Source organism: Oenanthe melanoleuca, chromosome Z (assembly GCF_029582105.1).
Source record: "Oenanthe melanoleuca isolate GR-GAL-2019-014 chromosome Z, OMel1.0, whole genome shotgun sequence".
NCBI lineage: Eukaryota > Metazoa > Chordata > Aves > Passeriformes > Muscicapidae > Oenanthe > Oenanthe melanoleuca.
In genome coordinates, this window is record NC_079362.1 from 76,271,208 (window position 1) to 76,283,958 (window position 12,751).

General features: G+C 55.8%; 1 protein-coding gene across 2 annotated transcripts; it reads left to right on the forward strand.

Moving 5' to 3' along the window:
- Positions 1–11,247, forward strand: ONECUT2 (one cut homeobox 2). 2 transcript variants are annotated; one of them, XM_056513803.1, is made up of 3 exons: positions 58–162; positions 223–1,141; positions 9,183–11,247. In XM_056513803.1, exons 1-3 carry the CDS (start codon positions 58–60, stop codon positions 9,467–9,469), a joined length of 1,311 nt encoding a protein of 436 aa, XP_056369778.1. In that variant the 3' UTR covers positions 9,470–11,247. The 2 variants fall into 2 exon arrangements, with proteins under 2 accessions (XP_056369777.1, XP_056369778.1); XM_056513802.1 differs by having other exon boundaries at positions 1–1,141.
- The last annotated feature ends 1,504 nt before the right edge of the window (positions 11,248–12,751 follow it).

Genomic DNA, 12,751 nt, shown 5'->3' on the forward strand with positions numbered 1-12,751 from the left:
ATGAGGAGCGGGCGCGGCGGCCGGCGGTGCCTGGGCGGGGAAGCGGGTGCGTGCGCCATGAACCCCGAGCTGGCGATGGAGCCGCTGGGCAGCCTGCACGGGGCGGCGGGGCACGAGCCGGAGCTGATGGGCAGCCCCAGCCCTCACCACGGCGGGCGCAGCGCGGGGCCGCTCCGGGTGCCGCCTCCGCCGCCGCCGCCGCCGCCGCCGCCGCACCAGGAGCTGCCCCCCGCCGCCCGGCCCGCCATGGTGCCCAGCATGGCCTCGCTGCTGGACGGCGCCGCCGAGTACCGGCCCGAGCTCTCCATCCCGCTGCACCACGCCATGAGCGTGCCCTGCGAGGCCTCGCCGCCCGGCATGGGCATGAGCGGCACCTACACCACGCTGACGCCGCTCCAGCCCCTGCCGCCCATCTCCGCCGTCTCCGACAAGTTCCACCACCCTCATGCCCACCCGCACGCCCACCACCACCATCACCACCAGCGCCTGCCGGGCAGCGCCGGGGGCAGCTTCGCGCTCATGCGGGACGAGCGCGGGCTGCCCGCCGTCAACAGCCTCTACGGGCCCTACAAGGAGGTGCCGGCCGTGGGGCAGAGCCTCTCGCCGCTGGGCAACGGGCTGGGCCCGCTCCCTGGCGCCCAGCAGGGCCTGCACGGCTACGGGCCGCCGGGCCACGACAAGATGCTGAGCCCCAACTTCGAGGCGCACGCGGCGATGCTGGCGCGGGGGGAGCAGCACCTGCCCCGGGGGCTGGGGACGCCCCCGGCCATGCTGCCGCCCCTGAACGGCGCGCACCACCCCGCGCCCCCCGGGCCGCCGCCGCCGCACGGCCCCGCGCTGCCCGCCGGCCGGGAGCGGCCGCCCCCCGCCGCCGGCCCGCAGGGGAGCGGCGCGGGGCAGCTGGAGGAGATCAACACCAAGGAGGTGGCACAAAGGATCACGGCGGAGCTGAAGCGCTACAGCATCCCGCAGGCCATCTTCGCCCAACGAGTGCTGTGCCGCTCCCAGGGGACCCTGTCGGACTTGCTGCGGAACCCCAAGCCCTGGAGTAAACTCAAGTCCGGCCGGGAGACGTTCCGCAGGATGTGGAAGTGGCTACAGGAGCCGGAGTTCCAGAGGATGTCTGCCCTGCGGCTGGCAGGTAGGTGCAGGAGAGCGGAGCGCGACCCTCGGAGCCCCGCAGTGCGACCTGCGCCCGCCCGGCCGTGAACCGCGGGGCTGTGCGGAGCCGGCCGGCCCCCGCCTCCCGCAGCGGCGGCACCGCGCACCCCTCTCTGTCCGGCGGGGCTCGGGGCGGCGGAGGGACGCGCTCCGCTCCCGCTGCCGGGCGGCGGGGCCGCGGCCGCTCTCCAGGGCCGGGTGCTGAAGGTGCGCGCTCCGCCCCGCGCCGCGCCGCGCTCTCCGCGCGCATCCCTGCCGGCGCTGCCCGGCGCAGCGGGGCGGCCGGCGCGGGCTCCGCGTCCCGGGACAGGCGGGGCCGGGGGAGCGGGCGGGGGCCGGACCCCGCGCCCCGGCCCGGCCGCATTGTCCGCGGAGGGCGCGCGCGCGCCCCCTGGCGCGGCCGCGGAGCGCCGCAGCCCCCATTGTTCTGCGGGGGACGCGGGGGGGGCCGGCAGCGACCCCCGGTACCGACCCGGTACGGACCCGGTACGGACCCCGCACCGGAGCTGAGCGGGACAGACCAGCAGAGCTGTCCGTGCCCTGAGCCCGCGCGGGGTGAGCCCGCGGCGCGCTGGGTGCCCGGAGGTCGCCCCCCGGCCGATCCCACGCCAGTGCGGGCAGGGTCTCGCCGTGGAGCTCCCCGGAAACCTTGCGGCCGTGGTCGTGGGTGTAGGAGGATACGAGGGGCTGTGGCACGGGCAGACACGCGTGGGACAGACCGCGGCGTGGGGCGGGGGCTCTGCTCTGACAGCGAAGAAAATCCGAGGGTGTTTGTGCACCGAGTCGGTCCTTATTTTAATTCAACTGATCCCGGCGCGGGCAGGTTGTTTCCCAGTGGGCAGGTTGTTTCCCAGTGGGCAGGTACACAGCGGGCCGTTCTGCAGGGGTCTGAGGGGACACGGGGGTCTCTGCCGTAGGGAGATGGGCACAGAGATTTCCTGCACGGGGGGCAGGTGCCGGGCGAGGCCGGGATGCGGCGGAGCGGGGCGAAGATGGATGATTGACGGCTTTAATCGCTGCCCGACCTCTAAGCAGAGGTGCTGCGGGTTAAACGCCCCGGCCGGGCGCTGCAGGATCCCCGCGGGGAGGCTCGGGCTCTCCGAGCTGCGGGGCAATCCCATCAGGACAGGGATGCTGATCCCCTCCTCGGCTCTGACACGGCTGCAAACTCCTCTCGTTCCTCAGCACCCGCGGGGACCCGGCTCTGCTCTGTTCGCAGCCAAACGAAGGTGCCGAGCTCTGGCTATGGCAGAGGAACAGAAGGGTTTGAGGGGTTTGGGTTTTTTACCGGGCACGCGGTGATGTCGCCTTCACAAACAAACGCGTGTCGAGAGGGAAATCGATGCAGATAATGTTTAGAAGATTAAAAGAGCATTAATGCTGGCAACAGGAGCATCAACGCGTGGACCCAGTTTTCATTGATCTGGAACCTGAGCCGGCTCATTTCCAGTAACGTGGCTGGTGCTTTTCCTTCCCAGCACTGGTCCCGGGTGGGGGTTCCCCGTGGAGCCCTGCACGTAGAGCAGAAAATCAGGAATCACAGCTGCATGCAGAGTTGTGGCAGTATAATCCTGGATCTCTGCTTTACCAGTCCCCCTGAATGCCTCTGCATCCAGGAGTAAAGTTTGGAGAGAGTTCAGGTGCTGAGTGGCCACGGACTCCCCATGGAGCGGGAAAGACCTTTGCAAATTACCTTTCCCTTCAGAAAATCGATTATTTTAATTTTCTTTTATTACCACGTGTGAATATGCGGCCCCATTGCCTCAGTGCTTCCTTCTCCTCCTTTACTCGCTTGCTTAAATCCCTCTGAGCATGGGGAAAAGCCACAAGTATTTCAGGCTTTTAAAAACAGATTTTTTTTTTTTTTTTGCCAGCTATTTGCCCCTTACTGCTGAAAATTTTCACCAAGTGGGGCGCAGATCTGCTGTCCTTGAAGGGAAATCCTCCTCTCCCTGTGAGAGCAGTAACAATGTGGGGATGCTTAGTATTTTTTCCTATTATAGAAGATACATAGTGTTGTCTATTCTATTCTAACCTAATCTAATGTAATCTTATTGTTTCTGTGCTTATTGTCTCTTCTTGGGGGTCTTTGAGACTCCTGTGTCAGGGGCGGTGCCGGGGGTTTCTGCGCGGGAGGGTGCGGGCAGGACCCGCTGTGAGCTGCGAGTTCCATGGGGTTCCCAAAAAGGAAGCTGGTCCCCAGAACGGGCTGGCGGCCCCGCGGGGAGGGGGGATCGGGACGGGACAATCCCGAAATGTCTGCGGTGCTTTTGTACCAAAGCCCCACCAGCGGTTCACGGGGCCGGTCCCCGCTCCGCGCTCAGCCGTCAGCACCACGGAGAGCGGCGGAGACGGGAAGGACGGGACGGAAAACGCCGCGGTGGCAGTGTCACATCCCAGCGCTGAGCGCAGGGACAGCGCTCCGTGTCCACCCATCCTCTGCCTCTTCGCGCCCTGCCAGATATTTCTGCCCTGCATTTTGACAGTATTTTGCTGTCCGTACCCCCAGGTAAAAATTGAGGCGTGATAACAGCTGTATCAGGCACGTTACCTGTTTATAAAGCTATTTCTCAGCGTTGAACTAAATATACAGGTATGTAAAGGTTCTTTGAAAGGTGCTTAGTGCCTTGAAATATTGGTGCTCTCTTCAGCTATAGATTAGTGGTTGTGTTTGAACAATCCATGCAGTAAATTGTGGCGCTGGCTGATAAATTCTGTTTCTCATCTACCAACTTTCCGAAATCATACCCCGCCCCGGCCCTTTGTTCCACATCATTTCTGGAGGCGTTTCTGCCACACTGAAATCTGGATCCTCTTTTTGCAAAGCAAATGAGTTTTTTCGGTTTCTTGATTGTTTGATAAAGTGAATTCTCAGTACATTTTGGATTAAATGCATTTCTATATTTTCCCCCTTCTTTTTAAAAGAAACAATTCATTGGTCATCACATTACTCATTCTGAAGCTGTTCTTCACTATTTTTCCCTCAGCATCTCTTTTTTTCCCCCCTGTATCTCTTGCCCATCACTGTTTGAACTGAAATATCCCAAACTCAAATATTCCTCTGCAGCTGAAGATTGCCACAATTTATTTGTGGCTAAAGGGGAGAACGTTTTTGCCAGAAGGATAATTTCCCAGGAGCTGGTGTTGGTTCTTCCCACACTCCACAGGGGTGTTTTTCTCTGCACTCTGGCCCCAGGTGCTCATCCTTGCTGCTCCTCCCTGGTTTTATTCCCAGAACCTTGTCCTGGATGTTGCTGCCATCCAGCAGCTGCAGGAGCTTTTCCTTCCCTTCCAATTAGCCCTTCGTGGGGATGACAAGCTCCCTGCAGTCCCCAGCAGGGCTGTGCCGAGCCTCGGAGCACTAAAGGCAGCAGGCTGCTCTCATCTCCCCCGGAGCTGCCTGCAGAGTGCAAACGGGGCCCTGCGGGTGTGCAGAGGATGGATCTCGGGGGGAAGCAGGGCTGAAAGGCACTGCAACATCGCTGTCCTGGCAGCCTGCCCCTTCTCCAGCACTCTCCCGAGGGGGATTTTTTACCTAAGCGATCTCTTCAGGCTTACAGGTACAAAAAACCCCTTAATGACTGCTCTTAATCTCACTTTTTGTCTTCTAAATCCTTTGCTTCTCATCTTATCCCCACTAGGCACAGCAAAAACCAGCACTCCCTTCCTTCTGATAGCGATCTGTTTGTGTTTAAGGCTCCCATCTTGTCTCCTGCCTTCTCTGGAAAAAGCCCCTCACACCTGGGCCATGAATATGCAGGGAAAGCACTATATCCAACGGGACAGATAATACATCTCTTTTTCCAAGGTAAAAGATTTTGTATCCAGCTCTGTCAGTCTTGCAGACTTTTGCATAAAAGGCTGTCTGATTTATAGAGGGGTTTGCACACAGAAATCATACCAAACAGCCTAATCTCAAATGGGTCTGGTGATAACATCAGCCAGACAACTCGCTGATGGCAGAGAGAAATGCAATCAAAAAAGAAATTGGAGTCTTTTGGGGTTGTTTGGGGCTTTTGAGCTATAAAATCCAACTGCTCCATTGTGAAAAAAGGGACTCAAACCACTGGTAAATGCTGCACAGAGGAATTATTAGACAAGCGATAGAGGCTGGCAGGTTCCCAAAACGCAAATTGTCTCCAAGACCAAAATATCTCTCAGTAAGCAGGGAACATATTTATGAGCAGTGGTGATTTTCCAGCAGTTCTCATCCCCTCATAATGGGATGGGAGCAGGGGGCTGTGCCCAGGCATTAAGCTTTGGCAAGCAGCACTGGGCTGCAGGAGGTGAAGGAAGAGCAGGGGAAGTCTTCCTCAGAGAGCTTCCCACACACCTTCTTCTCTGTGTTCCTTCTCCCCTGGGCTCCTCCTGCCCTCTCCTTCCCGTGGGCATGGGGGGATCCATGGCCCCTCTCCCCTGCCTCCCTCCCTCCACCTCTCTGGAGCCCTGCTGAAGCTGAGCTTTCCTCAGCCCCTGGCAAGGAGGAAGAGGGAGCTGAGTGTGTGGAGAACCAGGCAGCTCTGGCTTTGTGTTCAGCTGAAGTGCAAGGAGAGCTTGGAGGGCAGCACAGGTCTGGCTTTCCCAGATAGCCTGGCACAGCTTTGCTCTCCTTCCTAATTCCAGCCTGTTGATGACAGTAAAGGAAATACTCCCATCCTCCTTCTCCCAGGGCTCTGAATTCCTGAAAACAGGAGCACACAGCAAGGATTCACTGCACCTGTCCTTCCCCTTGCAGTAAGATTTCATGCTCTTACTCAGCTCTTGCTTGCCCATCCCAGTTTTAAATTCCCAGCCTTTTCTTGGTGAAGATGCCCAGAGTCCTTGCCTTCCTCCACAGGAGAAGGTCACAGGTGCTTGGGTGCTTCCCATCACTGGGAGATGGAAGGCCTGGCTTCATCCCTGTGCTCCGGCATGGGGAATAGAAATCCTTGTCACTGGAAACTATTCTGGGATTCAAAAGGGAGAATCTCCACGAGAGGAAGCATAAATCTCCCAGGTGTTAGATGTGAAGGACTCTCTGATGCAGCTGGAAGGATCCAGAGTTGTGCTGTGCTGGAGGGTTCCAGTGGTACCCAGAGCTCCTGTCAGACATCCTGTGCTGAGGTCAGTGCTGCAGCACTGCAGGGAGGAAGCAGAATTTACAGCCCAATTCCAGCCATCCAGCAGGTTTACAGGAGAGCTGTGGTGTGCCAGGTGAAACAGAAAGAGCCAAAAAAACCATTCACCTCTTCTTCTCAGAGAGCTGCAGGGTGCAGGGCCTGGAGGGGGGCAGCATTCCCTGGGACTGTGGCAGGATTGAGAGGGAAAAATCAGGTGTGGCACCAAGAAAACACCTTCCTGTTTCACAGCCAGGCTGTGAGCTGCTTTTTCAGAGCACTGCAGGAATCCCTGGGTCTGCAAACAGGGAACACCTCCCCATTGCAACGGCTGAGCAAGCAGATCTCTGGAAGGACAGAATTAACTTTGTGCTACACATCCAATCTGCTTTTCTGGATGAATGCCATCAAGGGCATTCCTAGGCTTTCAAAACTTGGGAGTTTGGTGTGTGTGCAGCAGCTGGGATGAGCAGTACTGGCTGCCCACCCTGACAATGTGATTATTTGCATCTTCATTCTGATTGCTCCTTGTTCCATAATGATTTTGTACACAGCGGAGTACTTAACCTAATTTGTATTGATCTCAATCGCTCTCATTCGTGCATACTTAATTCAGAGAGGTAATCAAATTGATTTCTGAGGCCTAGTTTTTAAGAGATTGTAGTAACAGGGATATACAAGGGGTTGCTTTAAGTGAATCACAGCAAAAGAAAAGCATTTTAAATCTTTAGAAAACGTTTTGATGGTCATTTCATTGTGTTCAGTATTACCAGAGTAATTACATTTCCCTCACATGATTCCTCTCCAAAATCCAATAGAGGAGCAGTTTGAGTTCCATCAGGCAGATAACTGGGTTTGGGTGACTTTGCACCCACACAAACCACAGAGGCAGGGTCAATACTCACAGCTTGTCCTTAGGAACAATGGATTGAGGGAATATTGGTCTCTGCTTTGCTCCTTTTTAGCACCTGCTCTTTGCTTCATGGCCGCAGAGTCACTTTTGGTGTGAGTGAAATCATCCAGAGCCAGAGAGGCACAGGAGCTGTGTGGGTGATGCTTCCAGGATTTGTGGCTGTTGGGAATGCCTGGGCTGGCTGGGCTGTGGAAGAAAATGGAAAATCAGAGTCGTTGTTGCAGAGGATCAGACAGATGAGCCATTAGTAGGGAAATGCAGCGTGGTGACACTCAGGGTGTCACAGCACAGCCTCGGCTCCCTGCACCCTCCTAATGCCCTTCAAGGGCAGCCAGCACTGACCCCAGTTCTGAGCAGTTCCTATACTGGTTCTTTAATCCAATGCAGAAGAAAAATCTTTTGTTTATTTTTATATTTTTCTACAGTCATGGCTTTCAGTCCTTGCTGGTTGTCCATTTTCTTCCATAGGATGTGTTCAGGTTTAAGCGCAGCTAATAAATCAAATTGTGCTTAGAATCCAGATGGTCTCTTCCCTTCCCTCTGCTGTTAAAACCTTTCTCTTTCTTCCCAGAAAATCACTTGATTTTATTAGAGTGCTCACCCCATTTTTCTCTGCTGAGAGATGCACGTCAGGTGCAGCGTTTGCCTTTGTGGGGCCTTTTCAAGAGCAAACTCCACAGTTCAAGGAAAGTATTTACTGAATGCATCAAAAAGCACATCCCTCTGCATTATTTATTATCAGATACCAATAACTGTAAAAGGCAGAGTATCTCAGGACATAAATTAGTGATGGGAGGAAACACTCGGCTGCTCCCAGTGTCCCGGAACCGATTAGAAGCTGCAGCACAGATGCTGGTGCTCCTCATGTCCCCAGCACTGGGGACATCCCCACGTGGATTCTGGACACGTGGCCAGTAAACCCACCTCAAATCTGCTTTTTCAGCTCAGCTGGGAATACTCACCCACAGCCCTGCCTGGGTTTCAGCCCGACTCTCCTTCTCTTGTGCTCTGGGGGGTTTGGAGGTCTGACCTTCACCTCCCTCCCAGGAGCAGCTCTGCTGCAGCCACTGGAATCTGGCAGCTGGGAGGGGTCAGGGTCAGGCATGCAACAAAACCCTCCAGTCTCCTGCAGAACTGCTCTGAGCTCCTGCCCCTGCACGGTGCCACAGTGCCTGAGCCAGGCTCCACACAGGCACAGCCCTGACTGGGTTAATTACAGACATTCCACACTCTGACTTTTGCTTTTGGGCCAGCTTCATTTCGCATTCCAGACCTACAGAATTATTTAACAGGGCTGCTTAAAACCCGCCCGCTTATCAATTCTCTGGGCTCATTTTGTCCCAGCACATTACCTAACCATGTCAACATATGGATTTTCTCTCTGTGCCCGGTGCAGACAGCCTGGGCAGGCTATTTTTAAGTGTGGGTGTGCTCCAGCAGCAGTATTGGTTTCAGCACTTGCTGTTCTCTCTCTGCTAATAAATACAGAGCAGCTATTAATACAGATGGGTTTTAGGGCCCATTAGGATCGCTCAGCAATGGTCCAGCACTGCTGCCCTGCCTGCCCTGGGTGCTTCTGCCTGGCTTCACCCTGGGGACACACCCCAGGAAGGGGGACAGGAGCAGTGCCCTGGGGTGGTGGGCAGCAGGGCAGGAGCAGGGCAGGGCCAGGTGAGCCAGTGCCTGACCCCTGTGCTGGCAGCCAAGCAGGTCCCTGGTGGTTTGTCCCCTCGGTGGTCACACAAGGTTGCTGCTACCAGAGCTTTGGCTGGGGTCTGCTTTGGGCTGTGTAAAGGGACAGAACTTACATACAGGTGTTACTCCTGGCTGCTGAGAGTACAGGGGATGTAAAAGCAATGCTGGATTCCTCTGGGAGCCCCTGTGCCAGGGTGGTGCTGGCTCAGCTGGTGACACTTGCCCCACCGTGTGACAGCGCCTGCCATCGGGGTGGCAGCTGGGGTCTGTGGGCACCACCCTGACGCTTTCTCTCTGTCTCTGCCACCCCCTCCCAGCCTGCAAACGCAAAGAGCAGGAGCCCAACAAAGAGCGGAACAACTCCCAGAAGAAATCCCGGCTGGTTTTCACGGACCTCCAGCGCCGAACGCTTTTCGCCATCTTCAAGGAGAACAAGCGTCCCTCCAAAGAGATGCAGATCACCATCTCGCAGCAGCTGGGCCTGGAGCTCACCACCGTCAGCAACTTCTTCATGAACGCGCGCCGGCGCAGCCTGGAGAAGTGGCAGGAGGACCTGAGCTCCGGGGGCTCCTCCTCGGCCCCCAGCACCTGCAGCAAGGCGTGAGGGGCGCGGCACGGCACAGAGAGAGCGGCTCCAGCACGGCCCGCCCGTGACCCAAAGCACAATCCCCCGCGGCCACCCCGCCCAGCTGTGCCCGGCGTCCCCAGGGCTCTCAGCTCCACACCCACCTCTCTCCACACAATACTATGCTCAGGACAGGCGAAGCGCGGCTGGAACGGAGGGAGCCCTTGGGGCAGGTCTCTGCTGAGCCCCGGCTTCCTGCGGCCGCACCACCCCGCGGCCACGCGACAACGGAGCACAAAGGCGGATACTAAACCCAAACCTCGTTTTTAAACTCAGGCCTGGTTTTGTTAAGTGTTTTAGGGAAAAAAAAAAATCAGATTTAATCTTGATTTTTTTGGTTGGTTTCTTAGTTTACTGAATCAGTTTGTTCGTGGATCTGGAAAGTTCAGTTCTCTTGAGCTCCAAGTATCAAGCACAAAGCTGGTAGCTACGGCCACGGCCCGTGGGCTGCTGTGGCATCCCAGAACACCAGGAACAGCCTCAAGCACAGCTGGCAGCTCCTCACAAGCTCTGTGTTTGCACCTGATGCACACTCAGGAGCTGGATGGAACCGCTGCAGCCCATGGAGCAAACACACCGTTCGGAAGATCTAGATGAATTTATTACATCCTTTTCAGTTTCTGGCCATCTGGTTGCTCCTCAGCAGCGGCTGTTACTGCAGCCCTGTTAGTGTTCAGTGTGCTTCTGTTTGCTCTCTCAGTATCTTGTGCTGCTTTCCAGCAGGAACAGAACCAGAAGCCCCTCAGAAGCCGCCGAGGGTTTCAGACGCGCGCGTTTCGCTCTATCCATCTCTCCCTAAGCCCCCTTTCCCTGCCCGCTCCCCGGGCTGGCAGGGACACAGCACACCAAAGAGACAGCATTTCTGCAAGCCAAAGATGTTCCTACCTTGCCATTTCTCTCAGTCATGGCTGGTGCGGGTGTGGCTGGCATTGGGGAGCCTGGCCAGCTCCTCCTGGCCGTGCTCTGCCACGGACACTTGAGACTTTTTTTATGTACTGCTTAATCGAAACCAAAGAAACGTTTTCTGCACCTACTTCTTCTGCAACAAACTGTTCCATTGAAAGATAAAGTAAAAATTAAAAAAAAAATAAATAAACAAAACCAAGGAAGCATGTCAGGAAGCAAACGAGTCCCACACTGTGTTCTACAGACATCTCGCATGTTTTCGGAAGCAGATCTCAAAGAAAGGGTTGACAAGAATGAGAACAAAGCAAAGCCAGTCCAATTGCTGCTTCATTTGACAACTCCAGTCATCTTAAAGTTGAAGATTGTCTTTAATTTGTGCCTATGCAGTTTTTTCACAAGAACAAGGAACAGAGCAACCAAAACCTCAACAGCTACAATACCAAAGATGAGGAATCTCACCACTTGTGTTTCAGTTTGTTTCTCCTCTTGCACGACTAATGCACATGTAACCCCACTGCTCTCTGGACAGGTAACCACTCGTGAGTCTTTGTGCAGCCAGAAGGGTGGGTTTATTTATTTCCCCTGTTTCTGCCCCGCACAGCATCTCTCCAAGAACTGCATGGACTCCAGGTGCAGGATGCTGGGATTCTACTGGTGCATCTCCTCCCTGCAGGAAACACCTGTGGATTGGCTGTGACTTGTGTGTTGGTGTCCTGTGTGTCTGGAGCTGTTAACAGCTCCCCTCCTGTGCTCCTCCCTCCTTTCTCTTCCCCAGGGATAAAACTTGCAATGTGTGTGTTTCCATCTCTGTCACTGGGAGTGCTGAGCAGCACCACAGCCCAGCTCCAAACCTCCACCTGAGCCAAACCTAAATATTCAGCAGTTTGTGAGGCAGTTCAGGAGCTGCTTCTGACATATTGGCTGTGCAATGCTGTTTGATCCAGGTCATGATGATCCAGATCGTGGCATGTCCAAATTTATCCTCAGAGCTGGAGCACACCTTGCTCCTCTCTGCCTTTAAACAAGGGCTTCATTTTAACTGCTTCACAGAACTGCTGCAGCCACTTTCCAATGACTGCACTTAAAACAGAAAAAAAATCAAGAAGCCTCATTGCTCAGGACAGGAGAAGTTTCTGAAAGCAAACCCAGGATCCTCACAGCTGAATTACAGCGTGTGCCTGCTCTGGGAATCAAAGGATCCTTTGGCAGAAATTTCCAGGCAGATTCCAAAGAGATTTGGAGAATCCTTTTAGCCAGACATGGAATGAAGTTGCCAAGAAATGGTCCCAGTCTGGGCTGATGTGTTCTGAGGGCTCCTCAGCCAAAGGCCAGGTATTTGAGTGTGGGGTTTGGAGCCAGCAGGCTGTGGAGCAGGGCCCAGCTCAGCTGATGTGCTCACACTGAAGTTTCACTTCCGTTCCCACCTGGGTGTCCATCACCCCAGGCATCCTCTGGGGGACACCCCAGCGAGGCTCCTCTCACCTGGGGACACCCAGGCTGCCACAGCTCTGCCTCCCACCTTGCCCAGAGGCAGAGGGCAGCTGCCCACAGCTCCTGGGGCAGCCTGGGAGCAGGGCTGGGCTGTGTGCTCCTGCTCACGGCTCATCCCACAGTCCCAACCAACCAGAGGGAGTTTAGGTCAGGTCCTGAATCACACATTTCTCCCCAGTGAAGTTCTCTCCAAACCATGGAAGTGTTTGCTATGCAGCCTTACAGAGCAGCAACACACACCAGGCTTCTCTGGGCAGCAGCCACAATCCATTTCCAGCTGAAAATAAAATCCTGCTGCAATTTTTATCCCTGCATCTCTCCTGGCCCCGTGTGACACGTCCACTCCTCGGCTTTGGTGCAGCAGCTGCCTGAGGCAGGAGCCCGAGGCTGTGCTGGAGCTGTCTGTCTGTGGGCACAGTCTGTGCTGTGCTCTGCCCACTGCCCAGCCAGCCTCGCGTTCCAGCTCCAGCCGAATCCCTGGAGCTGTGCCACGGAACGTGGCGTGTTTGTTGTGCTGCCAAAGCCTCGTGTGTGCAGAGACATCCCAGCACCTCCTGCAGCAGGAGCTGGAGCCCCAGCCTGGGCGCGGCAGCAACAAAGAATGTGCTCGCTGCCTTCGGTTCAAAGCTTTATTGAGGATCTCCCAGCTACAGTGAATCCAAAGAGCTGCCCAGGACCAGCCCAGCAGGGAAGGCTCTGCCCTGCCTGCCCCCCAGGAGGGCACAGGAACGCTGCAGACACAGCCAACGCTGCCCTGCCTTCTCACCCCTCCAGGATTTTTATGATATGGGAAACTTTCTACTTGGCCTCCTTTATATTTATTATGGGGAATTTTTATTGTTTGCATTTTTTAAGAAGGCGAAG

Coding starts and splice junctions, on each gene's coding strand:
- ONECUT2 (XM_056513802.1), top strand. CDS start 1: ATGAGGAGCGGGCGCGGCGGCCGGCGGTGCCTGGGCGGGGAAGCGGGT. Junction 1,142..9,182: donor GTCTGCCCTGCGGCTGGCAG/GTAGGTGCAGGA, acceptor ACCCCCTCCCAG/CCTGCAAACGCAAAGAGCAG.